Below are 18637 nucleotides of genomic sequence, written 5' to 3' on the forward strand. Positions count from 1 at the left end.
ATGTTTTTGTTTTTGTTTACATTTAAAATAAAATACTGTATTTTTGATTGAATACATGCAGCCTCAGTGAGCAAAAGACACTTTAAAAACAAAAACATTAATTCATCCTTACTTCTGAACAGCCATATACATTGGCAAACAAAAGAAAAACACAGGGGTGTAGAGCATTTCTGCAAGAAACTATCAGTTTAGAAATCAGAAATACGATGTTGTATCAGGAAACTGTGGCTTGAGCTCACCCTGTGCAGGTGACACTCGGCCATCAGCCGTGCGCACCAAGTGTGTGATTTTACTCTTCCTGGCCTTCCTCTTCTGACTGCCCACAGGCGTATCCAGAACCTTCTGGGGTTCAGGAGAGGGAGACATGCATGGACTGCCCGACTTCAGCACTGGACTTGTTTCTGCACCCACAGTTGGGTCAGTTGGGACAACGTCTAAAGGAATAAAGGGGAGACATGTGAAATATATCAAAAATGAGACCTAAAAAACCTAATGCAGATGCTTGACAATGAATGATGCTTTAGGATGTTGCATTGCATTTTACTTGTGCCACTTGTACTACAACCCCACCAGGTTGCATCAAAAGTATTTACATAACTGTGACACGTGAGCCCCTTTAATATAACCGGAGTATACAGTGGCCTAGATATAACAGCGTTCCCTGCTATGTGGCAGGAAACATTGAGGCACAATGGGCTAAACCACGGACAAACAAAAAAACAACACCATGCAAGCACAGTTTCCAGCACTCGTTCACAGTCTTGCCATCTGAACGCAGAATGAAGCTGAAATCTAATGGCTTGTGGGGGCGTCACCTTTGTCTGTGGCACTGGATTTCTCCTTCCTGTGTTTGTACTTGTTCACTATCTTGTGGAATAAGGTCTTTTTCTGAGATGAAGATGAACCTAATTTCAAAAGCAATAAAACAGAACAAAAAAACACAACACAGCATGCTATGTTAGGTGGAAGTCATGTCATTCTGAACATGAGATGACTACTTCCTAAGAAAGTAAGCAAATGAGGAAATGAGTGTGGGGGCCAGGAGGATGTGATGTCAGTTTCCATACATGCAGTGAACTCACCCTTGCAGGGTTTGGGTGGTTCAGGAGGGCTGGACGTACTGTTTTTTTTCTTCTTGGTTATCGCCACGCTCTTTTTGTCAAAAGTCAGGGGGCTGTACTGCGGCAAGCTGTTGAACTTTTTCTCAAACTCCTCTTCAAGCTTTCCTAGTCTGTGAGTTTTATACACAGTAAAACATTAGCCATCTGTGCAAAGTCTGCTCATATGGATTTAACGTCTGCTAGATAAACTGACTTTAATATTGCACAAAGAAACACGATGCAATTTTCTTCAAAAATTTTATTCTGCAATTTTAGTCTGAAACTGTGATCAATGAGTATGATACATGCTTGGAATGTACAAAACTCGTAAGACTACTTACTTAATTAATCAAACTAACCTAATGAGAAATGTTTTAACACTCTCCAATTAACTTAATAAAAAAAGCAAACCCAAAAGTTAGCCTCATCGTAAAATATAATGATTCAGCTAATATTAATTACATTATCATTCAATAATCTACAGTGCAAAAATAATTAGAAAGTTAAATTTTGTTTTCAGAATTGTAATTTGCACTTTTCGGCCACCGTAATAATCAATGTTGAATCAGGCTGCAACTAATCAAGTAAATCACTAAAAATAAAAAATGATAAAGTCGACAACGAATTTGTAATTTATTTCAAACTAATTATAGTTCAAATGTACTTAACTGACATATCACTCAAGACTAACTGCAATAAAATGCATAATTAAAATTTTTTTTGAGTACTAGTTCTGCATAATGCATACTTCTTAATATTAAACCAAAAACATATTTTAATGAGGATTGTATGATCTCTGAATAATGTCAGTTTTTAAATGCTATATATTTAAAGTGTACCTGAAGCATACTTGTGTTGGTTCCACTTTAGCACACTCAAATATAATTCAGTATATCTTTAGTTGGACTTTAGCGCTACTTTCACAATTAAAGTGAATTAAGTACAAAATTAGTTTAGCAGAATTTAATTATACCAGTTTAGTACACCAAAATCCCAATTGTAGGTTTTTTTATTAAACACATAAATGTATAAATGCATTTGTATATTTATTTTTCTCTAGTGTGTTTAAGCTGTTCTGTTACTTTTTAATAACAGAACATTTGAGTTTTGATAGTCTTAAAATCTATTTAAATTGCACTTTTAATTAAATATCAAATACATATGCAATTTATATTTAAAATTCCATATATAACCTACATTCATTATTATATTTAGGTGTTTTTATAGCCTTGAATTTGCTTGTTGTTTGAAGGAGCACTGGCCAAGATTTTGTTTTTTTGTTTTTTTTTTCGACCTGATTGATTGAGAGGAAAAAAATATTCCATTATAAAAAAAAGTTGTTAGTTGCAGCCCAAATAAAATATACTCCTCTGCAGATTGAGTGATGTGATAGGAGGAATTACAGCTCACCCTGGGGTGGTTTCTTCTTTAGACTTAGACTTCTTGAGCTTTTTTGGGTTGCTGGTAGCAGTTTGAGAAAATCCCCAGCTCTCGTCATTCCAGCCGCCCTCATGATCGGACACACTTCCTCGCAGTGAACCTCTTTTCCCTGCAACACAGCGCAGAAAACCAAACAGCAATTTTTCATTCACTGTATCACCTGATTTTAATTTATATGTGAATTACTTGAGATCAAAATTGATTCCAATTGAGTTTTATTAAGTAAAAATGTTATTGATATTCAGTATAATATCATATAAAAAATTACAATAGCTTACAAGGGTACAATGCTTCCTCAGAGAATTCTAGGAAGCACAACCTAATCTATTTCTGTGTTATTGGCATATTTGCAGAATAAGATTTTAGAGATATAAATGGGGAAGTATGTTTTTCCATGCAACTATTTGCTCCACATGATCAGTTTGAATTAAAGTGTAATGAGTTTCAAATCCAGTCACACAGCACCTATGACTCGATCAGCAAACAGGAAAGGAACCTGTGTGAGGTGCGTTACCTCTGTCCACATTTGCTCTCAGTGATGTAAGCATCCCTTCGGACACCAGAGTCTTATAAAGCGCGCCTTTACAGCTTCGCTCTGACTTCCTGGACCCACAGGTCTCTGGCTTAACCTCTTGCTCTCTATCTTCCTGTCTGGTTTGAGGTGGTTTGGAGTCTGTGTCTTTCTCCTCCAGTTCTGTAGGATGAAGAGGAGAGCAGTGTGGTGTCGTGTCCTCCACACCAACAGGGGGCTCCACCTTCATGTCTGGCTCATTCTCACACTCATCTTTAGGGGTCAGAGGAGCTTCTTCAGTTTTCATCTCTACGTCCTGTGGTTTATAGGTCTCTTCATCCCCTTCTTCTTCTTCCTCCGCGTCATCGTCTTTTAACTTCAATTGCTTTTTCGGTTTAGGTTTTGTTTTCTTCTTCACCGCTGGAGATTGGTCCATTATGGGGCTGCTCTCACTCTCTGAGGGATGAGCTTTCTTCCTTGGTGTTTCTTCCGAGCCCCAAGCACCTTTTGCTACTGCTTCGATGGTGAACATCACGCTGTCCAGGTCCGACTCGGGCGAATGTCGCTTCTTCGGCTTTTTGGGCGATGCAGGATTTTCATACGAGTCTTTATTTTCTTTCTTCTTTTTCTTCTTCTTCAGCGTCTTACACGGGCTGAGATAAGATGGGGTGGTGTCAGTAGGGGATGATGAGGTGGATCCAGAGGTAGAGGATGATGAGGAAGATGCTGATGATGTTGTGGTGACAGGAAGTTCAGCAGTGTCTTCGTGTTCTTCGGTGACTCTGCTACTTAAGCTGTGCTGAGCACAGAGTGAGGAGGAACCACCAGAGGGCTGGGAGGATCGAGCTTCCATCTTTTCAGCCTCAGAAGCCAAACACATCTATACACACACACACACATACACACACACACACACACACACGCACATCAAGTTATGGAAAAATTATATATAAGCTGCCTGGAAGTCAACACAAGACCATGTTCGCAATCTATTAGTATATGTTTGAATGTTGACATTTTCGAAGTTTCTATACTTTCGCAAAAGCATTTTTTAACCCTTGTGCTGCATTAGGGACATTTTTGGTCATTTGCAGTTGAATTTCTTTGACTATTTTGGCTGTTTTAATGCAAATGGTATGTCATTTGGCAAAATCGTGACTTTTTGGATACTTTTAAAAAAAATTTATCCCATTTTGCAAAATATGTTAAATCTGTAAAATATGTATGAAATAGTAACACTCAGCACCATAATGACCAAAAATGGCCCATTGAAACCCATTAAAACGTTGTTTAAAGCCGGGGTCGTCATTAATACAGGAATCATGATTTATGTTGAAACATCCTTTCATTTTGAAGCAAAAGCATTATATTTGCACTGTATAGTGTATTCCACCAAATGGCGTCTCTACATAGGTGTTCCCTATGGGTGGAAATGCACATTATTTTCCTGGTGTCCACTAGGGGCACTATTGATTGTGTTATGAAGTATTTCAATGGCCCAATAATCTAAAATTATATTTCTGAGTATGTGTGGATGTCTGAGAGGTATGCGTGTCTGCATTGACAAAAGTGGGTGTGTGTAGGGCCTAAATATAATACATGCTGTTTAGGCGTGTGACAAATCACAATATCCTGAAGGTCATGTTTTACCCTTTCTGTCTACTCTCTCTCTCTCTCTCTCTCCGTGTGTGTGTGTCAGTGGTGTAGGATGTGTGTGTGTGTGTGTGTGTGTGTGCGCGCGCATTTAGCAAGAGAAAGCACTTCTCACGGCATTGTTTCCTTTCTGTTTGATTCATGCGTATTTTATGCACAGATATGAACCTTTGACACAGCTTTGTTTTTTAGTAGTTTATGTTTCAAAGTTAATTGATAATTTCTCACATATGTAGAAGCACAAACACAGCCATGCAGTCAGTCCTTAGACAAGACAAGACAGGCACAGGTTATAGTCACCTAGTAGAATTAAGGAAAATGTTTGCAATGCTACAGATGTTTGCAGTATGTCAATTATATGATTTTTTTTATTTATAAAATATAATTGACATACTGCAAACATCTGTAGTATTGCAAACATTTTCCTGATTTCTACTAGGTGACTATAACCTGTGCCTGTCTCACATCAGAATTTGCTCTAGAAAGAAGCAAAACTACAAGATCACCAGTTCGTCACTCTGAGTTGGGTCAGATGAGGAGTCAGACTGCGAAGTGAGCTGAAACTCCACAGCGCTCTTCGTCTTTGTGTTGCCGCAAGATGAAAGGTATTATTATTGTCTAAGGGCTGACTGCATGGCTGTGTTTGTGCATCTACGTATGTGAGAAATTATCAATTAACTTTGAAACATAGACTGCTAGAAAAACGAAGCTGTGTCAAAGGTTCATATCTGTGCGTAAAATACGCATGAATCAAACAGAAAGAAAACAATGCAGTGAGAAGCGCTTTCTCTTGCTAAATGCGCGCACACACACACACCTACACACATATCCTACACATCCTACACCACTGACACACACACGGAGAGAGAGAGAGAGAGAGAGAGAGAGAGTAGACAGAAAGGGTAAAATATGACCTTCAGGATATTGTGATTTGTCACACGCCTAAACAGCATGTATTATATTTAGGCCCTACACAGTACACACACCCACTTTTGTCAACGCAGACACACATCCACACTCTCAGACATCCACACTTACTCAGAAACATAATTTTAGATTATTGAGCCATTGAAATGCTTCATAACACAATCAATAGTTTTCCTAGTTGACACCAGGAAAATAATGTGCATTTCCACCCATAGGGAACACCTATGTAGTGACGCCATTTGGTGGAAAACAGTAAAAAGTAAATATTTTTCCCCAAGGTTTGGTAATGACAGGGTATTATATTAGAAATTATGATTTTATGATATTATGACAGTGGGTTCAAAAATTGATATTTTAATGGGTTCAAATAGGACCAAATTTGTCCTTAACGCGCTATGTGTGATGTTTTTTAACCCCTTTCGCCCCTCATTTTTGTGTTGGTGTTACAGCCACTGGCTGTAGCTATACGCAGCAACCCAAAGGTGTAATGTCCGGTCTGCAGAAGCATAACATGAGTATGTATGCTGACGATATTTTAATATCTTTATTAATCCAAAAATAACAGTACTCCCAATGTGCACTTCAGTTGATGACTTTTCTCAAATATCAAATATCAAATGAGTAAATTCGAAGTAATGCCTCTGTATAAAAACCATAATACTATGTTAGAAGTGCAATGGCCATTTCATTGGGTGTCATCTGGGTTAGTTGGTCTGGGAATCAAACTTGTAAGTGGATTAGAAAAAATTATGCAGGTTAACTTTCAACCAGTTATTCAAGAGATCTAAAATTTGTTACAGAACTGGAGCAAACTTATGTCTATTTTGGGTCGATTTAATCTTGTTAAAAGGATAATTGTTCCCAAAATTAATTATTTGTCATATATGCTCTCCCTTGCATTACCACTATCACTTCCGAAGGATTACAATAAGAATGTAGGATCCTTTATTTGGCAAGGGAAGAACCCCCTTTTTAATCTTACCAAACTGTATTCTACAAAAATTTTGGGTGGGATCTCTCTGCCCAGAGTCGACTGGTATCATTGGTCGTTTTCACTTTTGCAGTAGACTAAAATCAATATGGCATCCAACACAGACCCTACGTGGGTGCATATTGAAAAGCAACTGTTGGCTTCTTTTCCAACAGAGGCTTTCTTTACACAATGACATTTTCAGCCTAACACTACACAAGAACCCTGCTCTGTATGTTGGGTATTTAACCAGAAGATAGGGACCTCTCCCGGCAGTCAATGGTGCCGTCTAGCTATGGTGTCTGGATTCATTTTGAGACATTGGAAATCTGTTATGCCCAATTTGTTTGGTGAATAGCTAGAACTCATGTCCAACATGGCTAGCTATGAACGTGTGATTGACAGAGAAAATAGTATAAAGTGATAAGTATAATGTCAAATATGCTTAAGAGTGTATGTAAAGTCTAAGATGTACCGTATTTGTGTGTTTATAAGCGAATTGACAAAAATAAAAAAAATAAAAATGTGTTTTGTTTGTTTGGTAAAGATGAAATAAAGATAAAATAATTATTTATAATAATAACTTTTTCAGCAAATAATTGTTAGTGGATTGTACTGAAAGTTTTATTTAATTTAATTAATTGTATTTATTAAACTTTAATGATTTTATATATGTGTTATTTTATGTTTTAAATCTAAGGTGTTTTGAGTTATCTTAAAGCATTTAAAAAATATATTTCATATCTAAGCATAAATGTTAAATAAATGTTATCTTATTTTCTGAAGCAAAGTTGTTAAATGAGGTTTGGATACATTTTGATTTTTACACTTTAAAAAAAATCTTTTTTAGAAAACATGTACTGATGAATTGTTCACAATTACACCAGAAACATGTAATAAAAAAGTAAAAGGGTCTATTTTAATTTCATGTTGATTTTAAGATATATAAACACCCACCAGGTGGTAGCCTAAGCTTCAAAACTCTCCTAGGATTTATTACATAACGTTGCTTGCCATTGTTTATGCCAACTGGTCAACACCAGCCACTGCCTAACTGAGCTTTAATTCTGCATTATAACATCAAATACTGTATGTAGCATAAGATTCATCCTCCTGTCTTGCATGTTTGTGTAACCCGGGGCAGTGATTATGCTGTATGAGGGTTGGTGATGTACCTCTGCGAGCTGGAAAAGAGCCGACTGGCCGCACTGCCTGCCCTCAGACGCTGACTGAGGCCTACTGGAGGAGATCTGCTACAGAAACACACAAAACACACATATCAACAGCAATTAACAGAGGAAATGATTAAAAAATATTATAAATTTTTACAATATATTACAAAGAATATATTGTAAAAAAAAACCTGCCTAATACAAAAATTCCTGCATCACATGCTGTCACGTTTTGTGCCACAATGTAGGAGCAGTTTAATTGTAATAACTGCTCAAATTAAAAGTTAATAGTTAGCAGATGGCCTTTAGAGCTAATGACACCGAAGAGAAAACACAAAAAGCTAAAGCAATGACTGAAAGTTCAGGAATATCAAAATGACTGTCTGGATGGAGGAAGTTGGTATTCTAGCAGGTAAATACACCAGCAAAAGAAGAAGTGGGACATTTTATTGGCACTTTCTGATTTACTGAAGGTTTCGTCTATATATATATATATATATATATATATATATATATATATATATATATATATATATATATATATATATATATATAGACACACACACATACACAGTCAATGTGAACACTGCATAACACATTTAAGAATAATTACTTCCTAGCATAGCTTGACTGTATCTGCACTATGAGCGAGGTAAGGTGGGACAAAAAACATTCAGAGTGGGATGGACGGGGGGTAATGGAGTCTCTAGGAGAGTTCATCTGTACCTCAGCCAGCTGAAACAAGGGTGATTTAACACAACTCTTGGGCAGGTCTGGTGAACTTGGCTGAGATGGTCCAGAGGCCTAAACAGGAAATTCAAATGAACCGAATGAGCCTTCAATTCTAAATTCTCAAGATACTGGAAATCTCCCCCATTAATGTAGCACTTCCAAAACCCTCACCTCTACATGTGTGAGAGAGCTTGTGTCCTCAGCGTTTTTACTTCCCCCAGCTGGCTGCACTGGACTGGAAGAAATCTGAGGGGAAAGAATAAAAACATGAGTTTCAACAAAATGCATCTAGATCATTAAGTCATTTAGGTTAGGGTTAGGGTTAGGGTTAGGGATCATTAAGTCATTTAGATCATTATGCAAGTCATCTGGACTCACACAGCCAACAACCCACATCCGAGACATCTCACTGCTAAGGATGGATTTAAGGGTTTGTTATTAAAGACTAACAAGTCTTCAGGTGGTCTCACCTCAGCCAGCTGGAAAAGGGCTGATTTCCCAGTGTGCTTAGCAACATCTGTGCATCCTGTCTGGGAAGAGCTGGAGGAAATCTAAAATGAAAGGACAAAAAAAAAAAAAATATATATATATATATATATTAATAAAATTATATCAGTAAAGCAGAACAAAGCCATAAATGAAAACAACCTTGAATATACACCCTATTTGAAATGACCACTGACATTTACAACTCAACATCTCCCTCTGTTGACAGTTTGATGGAAAAGCCACAGTTAGATTCCATAAAATAAAAAAGACCCATCAATTATGCTGTCTAAACAGGAAGTGACAGACAACGAGACAGCTTGAGATGTCTATGCTGGAAACCACTGCACATTACCTCAGAAACTAGACATCAGCAAAAAGTTGAATTATTTGTATTCACTGAAGTCAATTGATACAGGTTATTTCAGATATATTGACATAAATTATTCTGAATTACAGTTTTATACAATTTTATATATAGAGAACATGTCTTTTAAAACGTTTCTTTAAATGTCATTTATTTTAAATCAATATTTATGTGTCTTTGGTGAAAAATATGAATTTCTTGCAAAAAAACAAAAACAAGTTATCCATAAAAATAGGACTGCTTTGGATTGGGCTCAAGAAATATCACATATATTCACACAAAATATTATTTTAAGCAAACTGGAACAATTATTTAACTGGTTTAGCTGAGTAGCACAAAAAAACTAGAAACATGACAACTATTTACCTGAAGCAACATGGTGTTACTTTTAATTTATCAGTGACTTGTAGTGCAATAATGCCATGCAAAGTTGCTTTGGATCAACTTGTGGGTGAAATTTAGTTTGACATCAAGATTCAGAAAACTATTTCAGGTTAAACATTACGGACAGTCAACAGGTAGAGAATTCAGCACTGTCCCCTCAATCAAAACCAAACAGATGATGTAATGTGATTTGTCTGCAAAACAACGAGGTGCTGCCTTTGTTTTGTATAAACCTCCCGTGGCTCTCTTCATTGACAAATGCACTGCGCCGAAGGCAATTAGGATCACTTAGTGGCAGGGAAATGGAATTTACAGAGGATTAACAGTTGTGAGAGTCTGAGGAACCCACAGGAATACACACAAACAACCCACATCCCTGACATCCACACACACACACACACACACACACACACACTTTGGCCTGGCGTCCTCAACGCCTCATAAAGCTCTACAATTTATGAAGTCAATGCACCACCTAATGGCACACAAACCCAGTTTGGGGCCCAAAACAGTCATCCCAGTCTGTTTAGTCACAGCCCGCTGCGGCTGCCATATCCGTGGAGATGAGCCTGTCACAGTCTATTTACGTGAGCACTGATCATGTGCTCATTATATCCGAGGTCTGCCGTGAGTACAGAGTGATGCAGATTTGTCTCAATCACATCAAGATACGAGGACAAGAATCTAGACTAATAACTGTTATTCCCATCTAGAGCCTTCTTTGTGTTCCTGGTTTAAAAACTAATTTAACTCGACTGTCGTTATATTGACGCATGTGTTTCTACAGCAAGATCTGCATATGAATATATGCAATCACACTTGAATCCATTCTAAAATGTTATTATATTGATTTATTTTCTGCATAAGACTTGATCTGCATATGAGCTTCTTGCATTTGAACTACAAGAATTTTGAAATTCATTGTGGATAAATTGATATTTAATTTATTTTTTAAAAAGGTTTAAAGGGGTTATCAGATGCCCATTTTCCACAAGTTGATATGATACTTTAGGTAGGGATGCACCGGTTGACCGGCCATAAATCGGAACCGGCTGGTTTTTGCTTGAAATAAGTGATCGGCAATCGGCCGGTTTTTGATCTTTTTTTCTGGACGATTTTTCCAGAAGTGCACTCGCGTGCACAGACTACATTGTAATCGTTCGCTATGTCATTTGTGTGGAAGAGTATTTCGAAATCTGTGCGCAGGACACAGGCAGCCGATCAGTAGCTACTGGAAATGCAGAGTTTCATGTCTGAGGCACAGAGAGCAGGAAGCGAACAGCCGTGGGTGTACTGACGCACAAATAAGAGCCTTTCCTGCGCGCACTGAAGCTGCGCGAGCGTCTACTGCACCGGTCCGCGCCCTGAACACGGGTAGACCATGAAGAGATGTTCAGATCAACTTCTCGCGTTTTGGATGAGAAACAAAACTAACTACACTGTGACAAAACTGAAATGTTTTTTTTATTTTTATTAGAACTTGCTTACACGTTTGAAAAGCCAGAAATAAACGTCAGTTCTGCATTAGGATGATTATTTTTAGTTTACCTTAAAATTACATAGACTTAATTTGATTTAAAAATCACACAGAAAAAAAGTGTTTCATTCATCCAATTAAAACATTTTAGGGTAATGATTCACATTTATATTTTTTTACTTGAGACAATAAGTTATTTATTTTTCATTGGCTCAAGTAAAAAAAATATAGATGTAAATCAGTACCCTATTTTTTTTTTTTTTTGGAATGTATGAAACACTTTGCATCTTTGTTTTATTCGCACCAACATTATTTGATTTTAACATTTTGGAAAATGTATTTATATAGCATTCTTTTATTTAGTCTCACTGGTAAAGACCGTTTTTTATTAAAACCAAATTTAAAAACTAAAATACTGAATGCTGACTAAGAAACATCTTATTGAATGTGTGTTGATTGTGTTGTTTGAATTGTAGAACTATGCAGTTGTTGCCTTTAATTTCACATGGTTGCAGTTAATCTTTTATTTAAGGCCAGTTCTCTGTAGCTTCAACACAATTCAAAAACAAAAGCTAAATGCTGATGTCTGTACCATCTATGTTTGTATTGAATGTACTGTAGGCTACTTACCGTGCTGCTGTTAATTTCAGATGGTAACAGTTATTGTTTTCAATAGCCAAAAGCAAGTTTGGCTTATTAAATACCAAATATCTTGTTTATGCACACTGTCCTTCTTTCTGGTTTGTTGCTTAAAAGATTTTTTAAAAAATCGGAAATCGGTATCGGAATCGGCCACTTAGCTTGTAAAAAAATCGGTATCGGAATCGGCCATGAAAAATCATGATCGGTGCATCCCTAACTTTGGGGTCTTACAGAAAAGTCTGTAACATACTTTGGTTAAAATTTCTCAATGGTTGTGTGAAACAACACCCATTTTACCTTGTCAAAATCAGCTGTTTTTAACCATTTTAGTCCATGTTCCTTTAAATGCTAATGAGCTCTGCAGACCCTGCCTCTCTCTTCCGTTGGTTGATGACAGAAACTGTTTACTTTAGCCACGGAACTTGTTAAGTATCATGTTATTAGCAAAGGCGATTTGCAACGATTCATAAAAGAACCTTGTACTCACTTCTGTAGGTGAGGCTGGATCATGAATGATTTGTGTAAACATAGACACATTTAGGTAGATCGGTGGCACATTCCCTACAAAAACAAAGGTAATCCATTGTGTCTTGGGAGGCTCAGATGTCTGGAGTGAATGAGGACTGCTACGTTCATTAATATATCCAACAACAAAACACCTCAATCGCTTAGGAACCATTCTTTATCTACATCTGCTCTGGCGGAAACAATGGCGGACTGATGACAGCTCACTCAGGGCGGGTCTTAGGTAAAATGCTACTGTCAATCAACTATTGTGGGAGGGCCTGGGTCTGTGTGACTTCACACAGACAGGCATCTGAGAATGGCTTGGTATGAGAAAGTGGAAATTATTTAATGAGATTAAAAAAAAAACACTGGGTGGATTTTTATCATTATAGGGTGGTTGTGTACAAACACTGCCAACTCACATTTCAAACAACTTGCTAAAGTGCATGTCGCATCAGATGACCCCTTTAACTAGCCAATATTTTATCAAGACAATAATTATTTTCATACTGTGGCTTACAGTAAAATTCTATACTATTTTTTTTTAAATAAAAAATACAAATAAATTATTTTAAAATGAACATTCCTTATGATAATTGCTAAAGATCTTGTTTAGTTTTTATATCAGTTTTTAAAGATTAACTTTTAGTAGGTACTGTAGATAACAACACAGGTATTCTAAATGGGAAAATAAGAGAATTAAACATTCCAAATCAAAGGGTTAGTTCCCCCCAAAAAAGAAAAGCCTCTCATAGCTTCATAACATTATAATTTAAACACTGATGTCAAATGGACTATTTTAACGATGTCCTTACTGCCTTTCTGGGCCTTGAATGTGTCAGATGCGTTGCTGTCTATGCAGGGTCAGAAAAATCTTAGATTCACAAAAAAATTATAATTGTGTTCCGAAGATGAACGAAGATCTTACAAATTTGGAATGACATGAGGATGAGTAATTAAAGGTGCTGTATGTAGGATTGACATTAGGGCTGTGCGATTAATCAAAATCATCATAAAAATCTGAGTGTGCGCAATTTCTTAATTGCTTTATAGCATGATTTTCCACGGCCCGACCTCCCGCAGTATGCTATGGTTCACACACTCCGTTTGTGTGATGCATATTTTTTCCATGCTCACGTTAACGGATAAGAGCATTCAAGCTGCACATGGTAAAAAATGTGAAAGATGTGAACAGAAAAGGCTAGAAATAAAAAGGTGTGAAAAGAATTTCTAGGGCATTGGCATAGAGAGATTTGTGAGTGCATTGGACACAGTTTGAGCGAGAGGAGAGACATGTTTTAAGGTACCATTTTAATTGCAATATTTTTTTTGTCCATATCGCACAGTCCTTATTGACACAGAGCTGTTGATATAGGAAATTCAAAATATTGGAAATATTTTTTTTACCCAGTCCTTCCTAACGCCCGTTTCACACATACTCCGTCTGCGGTGCGTATGCGTTGGGGATTCATGTTAACGGATTCCAGCGTTCACACTGCACGCGGTTGCGGTCCGTCATTGCGTTCCAGGAGCAGTGCGTCTGCAGCAGTGCAGAGATCGTTTACGTATCGAGGCTATTTTTGCTGTGCTGCATGCGCTGAATTAAAGTGACAGCGCATTGTTCGCGTTAAAAATTAACATGGATTGACACGGAAATGCAGTCATTTCACAATAAATGTATACTAATTAAAGCCTACTGTGTTTCACACGCAACAAATGGGTTTTAGCTAGATTTAAAACAAGAAAAAGAGCAACTTTAGAGAAACAAGGCAACATTATATATGCACTTTTATAGAGGCAGAATTTTTTTTATTTAAGATAAAAAATAATATAAAATTATTTAAGACCCGTTGGATTGCACGTAATAAAGATTTAAATACAAAAGGCACGAGAGTCGACTAACAAAAATTGTTATTGTACTGTGATGAAAGAGTATCACAATGCTGCATTTTTTTATTTTTTTTATTTTTTTTTACATGCTTTGATAACAAAATAATGGACAAATGTTGTTTTTGTGGCTTAAACCGACGCGGATCAGTAGCGGACTGCAAACCTGTGTGAAAGCACAATGAGTCCGTGCTGCTTCAGCACCACATACGTAAAGCAATCGGACTGCAGACACACTGCAGACGGATTATATGTGAAACAGGCATAAGACTTGACGCGCACACAGGTTACCAGATTGATGACACTAACAAGAACGAGCGCACTTGGTGATGAATAAAATTAAAAACGCTGTGTTTTTTTGCCAACTGGCAACTCGTGGTGCTAAAATACACTTGGGTAAACTGGCGGTGGGTGGGAAACAAAGACCAACATTCCGGCATGGAACACATTTTCAAAGGAGAATAGCTGACTGTAACATTGTTTTTCAGATAAACAAGTATGTTAACTTAGCATGTTTCTTAAATATCTGCAAACACATTATGGTATTTTTATGCTTTAGTAGAGTGAAAAGCTTAATAAAAATAATATACAGCGCCTTTAATGACAAGAGTATTAATTTTTGTGTGAGCTAACCCTTTAACTATCTAAAATCATTAAATATACATCCAAAATCAATCGATAGAAATGATTTAATACAATCTATACTACTGGCAAATAATCAATATGATACAGCACATTCCTAACATTAATAAAACATATGACAATGCATCACACAGTCCTCATATTTGCTATGCAAAAGGGGGTCTTGGGTGTCTTGTTTGATCAAAGGTTGTACTTAGCCTAATAAGGTTTTTCATAAGTATTAAAATGATGCTACTGTACCTCTCTAGCAGTCAGTGCGTGCTCCCCTGCTAACAGCAGCATGCTTAAGCCACCCATCTTATTGGGATCTATAAACACAGCAGAGGAAAAAGTTGTAAAGAAATGTTGAACTATACAGTTAAAAAACCTCTGACTTAGAGACATAGGGTGGTGAAGGAATATGAACACTACCATTCTCAATAGTTTTAATTTTTTTATAAGAAATTAATATTTTTATTTAGCAAAGATGCATAAAATTCCTTAAAAGTGAGACTAAATGCATTTCTAATGTTACAACTAATCTATTTTTGAAAAAAATGTGTTCTTTAGATTTTTTATTTATCAAGGAATTCTATAAAAAAAATAAAACCCCACAAACCAAACAAAATTAAATCAGAATGAATTCTGAAGGCTCATGCGATTGTGAAGACTGGACTAATGGCTGCTGAAAATTCAGATTTGCCATTACAGGAATAAATTAAATGTTAAATTATATCAAAATAGAAACTTTTATTTTACATTTTAATAATATTTCCCAACAGTTTTTCTCTATATACAAACTTGGTGATCATAAGAGACTTCTTTAATAAATGCAATCTTACCAAACCCAAACTTTTGAACAGTAGTGTATGTGTGGAAACAAGTGTTTGTTTTATTCCTACCAGCCATGGCGAAGTTGAGCTGGGGTGTGCTGTCAGTTTTAGGGTGTTTTTTGGCAGCTGAAGATTCCTTGCTAGGGTTGGATGGAAGAGACCAGACTTTCTTGCGGGCGTTACTCACAGAGTGAGAAGGACTCTTTACTGGCTTGTTGGTGGCAGGACACCATTTGTAACCAGGATTAGCCTTCATGAACGCATCCTTATACTGTATAAAACAGAACATAATAAAATAATATTATGTGAGTATAGGAGAGCATAAGTCTAAGTGGACATCCATGACATGCGGAGACCCACAAGGCTCAATTCTTGCACCGCTCTTGTTTAGCCTGCATATACTCCTACTAAGTTGCATATCACACCTATGCAGATGATAGCCAGGTTTACCTAGCCTTATCGCCAAATGCCTAACCCATTGATTGCCAATGCATTAATGAAATTAACAGTTGGATGTGGCAAAACTTTCTTCAGTTAAACAACGAGAAAATTTAAGTCATTGCATTTGGAAACAATTTGCTATGTAAATAAACTTGCCTTGCCTAATAGATTCAAGTCAGCTGCTGACATTTTCCGTAACCTTTGTAACTACTGATTTTCATGTATGTATTAATTTTTTTCCTGCTGTTTTTCATGGTTTTAAAACTATTAGCTTTTTATGCCAAGTTAAATTTATGTTTGCTTTCACATTTAATGACCACAAAAAAAAAAAAAAAAACACTGTGTATAGTCTCCCTTAGACAAATTTTTACCTCCTTGGCCATGTCTGTGTATTTCTGTTTTTCTTTGGGGTCCAGTACGGCCCACCAGTCTGCCAGGATCTTAGTGGCTCCCCGGTTGTCCAGTCGCGGATGCTCCTGTCGGACCAGTGAACGGTGCCGTTTGCAGAACAACAGAAAGGCATTCATGGGCCGGCGAGCCCGTTGTTCAGAGGAGTATTCCTCACTCTCATCTTCCATCCCGCCAGACTCTCCCTCCTGTGCACCAGTCTCTACACATAACACCGGCTCCTGAGGAGAAAAGTGAGGAGAAAGTGTAAAGAGACATACAGAGACCTGGTCAATTTCAACAGTAGCAGTGGACAAAGCTACAGATTAAAACTAAAGCCTATTCACATATTTTTGCTGCAATATTTTACCACAGTACAATATTAAATTGAAACAATATAGATGAAATTATGAAATTCTAGCTAATACAGATGCAGTTAAATTTTTGTCCTTCCTCTATAAAATACCTGACCAAAATGCAAGACATTAGCTTCTGCCACATGATTCCATATCCATAACTCAGAGTCGACATAATGCTGTTTCTATTGTTAGTTTTCAGTTTGGTTTTCTGTTGCTAATGTTGGTTTTCAAGTATTGGTATTTTGAATTAAAATACCTCAATAAAGCATTTTGCTTTTCATTAACGATACAAACTTTCTTGTAGAGATGCATGATGAAAAACAAAAGGGAAAACAAAACAAATACCAAACAAACATATATTTGTATATTCTACAAATCTGACTGAGCCTGACAATGATATAACAATGATGCAATTTTAAAGACCATATGAAGTTTTTTTTTTGCTGTACTGACAAATTTGTGAAACTGAAATAGTTTGGGCGGAAATGGAAGGTCTATTTCAATAGTCTTTATTTTAAACCAGTTAAAATATTACTACTGAATCACAATATGATTCAACATGTTTTGTGTTGCAAAGATAAACAAAGGGCTTACAGGTTTGGAATGACACAAGGATGTGTAATTAATATCAGAATTTTAATTTTTTGGCGTACTATCCCTTTAATGCGCTGAAGTGAATCCAGTTTGTCTAATCATTCACCTTCTCCAGCTCCTCTTCATCCTCCTCCTCCTCTTCCTCAGAGAAGTCTGGAGCTTTCTTGGCCAGCAGCGGATGCCACTGCAAACACTTGCGTTTGGGCCGCTTTCCACTGACCTCCCCCTCCACCGGAGGTTCTTTCCCTCCACCTCCGCCCTTCATACTGCTGCTGACCCTGATGAGGGCAAAGGTCAGAGGTTAAGCATGGCCCTTAATGCTCTTTAACATCACATAATAAACCATATAACAAGAAGAGGTCATGACACACTGACAATTACACTGCCTGATTAATTTAAAGGTGAAATGTGTAATTGGTTACAACAAGAGAAAAAAAAGGGAGCAATTTGAGCAAACAGAAAGGCAGCTTCAGACTGCAAACATAATTTGATGGGCACCATCAAAAGAATATAAGAAAAGCTCACATTATAATTTTGATGGGGTTGTAAATAAAGTAATGTCCGCATCATAGCGGACATATTCAAAGTGCAGTCTCTTCCAGTGCGCAGTGTTAGTTCAAGGAAAACAGGCATGCTGTCGAGTGCAGTGTGTTGCAGTGTTCACTGAAGGAGAGCGGACACAGGGTTCCCTGTTTATCTCAGCACTGTGTTTCTGCGTCTGCAGCACCGGTGCAGCTCTACTGTACATGTGACCTTCACATACACCAGCTCTCTCCTCTCCAATAGGACCAAAGCACACATCTCATATACGTTCATCGCATGCACACAAACAGGAAGAGGAAGACACACGCAATCACGTCACCATGAAACCTAACATACAAGATCACTACTAGCTAGACGGGTTCCTAACACATATGAATCAATTATCATGTGTTAAATTTAAACTGCACATAGGAATTGATCTGAATTTGAATCTAGATATTGCATTAACAGCAGACATCTTCTGAAAGGTTGTTCATAGCTGGTGTCTGCTGCCCTCTTGCTGTTAATTTGGTTACAGGACTGTTATGATCAAATGCTGACACTAGACAAGGTCTCACACATTCATTCATCGCTGTTCATGTGAGAACTCAAAAAAAGAGCAGGT

The 18637-nt window shown here is 37.1% G+C and overlaps 1 protein-coding gene across 7 annotated transcripts in view; it reads right to left on the reverse strand.

Annotated features, from left to right (window-relative positions):
- Window positions 1–18637, reverse strand: part of LOC127966257 (HMG box transcription factor BBX) — a 45628-nt gene that overhangs the window by 8642 nt on the left and 18349 nt on the right. For 3 of the 7 annotated variants that reach the window (XM_052567131.1, XM_052567133.1, XM_052567130.1), the window contains exons 3-15: window positions 17597–17768; window positions 16522–16779; window positions 15779–15980; window positions 15138–15205; window positions 8976–9056; window positions 8677–8751; window positions 8500–8577; window positions 7777–7854; window positions 3055–3931; window positions 2511–2649; window positions 1083–1231; window positions 816–905; window positions 240–434 (exon numbers count right to left, since the gene is read on the reverse strand). In XM_052567131.1, coding sequence (XP_052423091.1) covers window positions 240–434; window positions 816–905; window positions 1083–1231; window positions 2511–2649; window positions 3055–3931; window positions 7777–7854; window positions 8500–8577; window positions 8677–8751; window positions 8976–9056; window positions 15138–15205; window positions 15779–15980; window positions 16522–16779; window positions 17597–17755 — 2449 coding nt within the window. In that variant the 5' untranslated portion in view covers window positions 17756–17768. The remainder of the gene's footprint in view (window positions 1–239; window positions 435–815; window positions 906–1082; window positions 1232–2510; window positions 2650–3054; window positions 3932–7776; window positions 7855–8499; window positions 8578–8676; window positions 8752–8975; window positions 9057–15137; window positions 15206–15778; window positions 15981–16521; window positions 16780–17596; window positions 17769–18637) is intronic. The other 4 variants (XM_052567136.1, XM_052567132.1, XM_052567134.1 and 1 more) reach the window with 3 other exon arrangements.

This window comes from Carassius gibelio, chromosome B10, assembly GCF_023724105.1.
Source record: "Carassius gibelio isolate Cgi1373 ecotype wild population from Czech Republic chromosome B10, carGib1.2-hapl.c, whole genome shotgun sequence".
Classification (NCBI taxonomy): Eukaryota; Metazoa; Chordata; class Actinopteri; order Cypriniformes; family Cyprinidae; genus Carassius; species Carassius gibelio.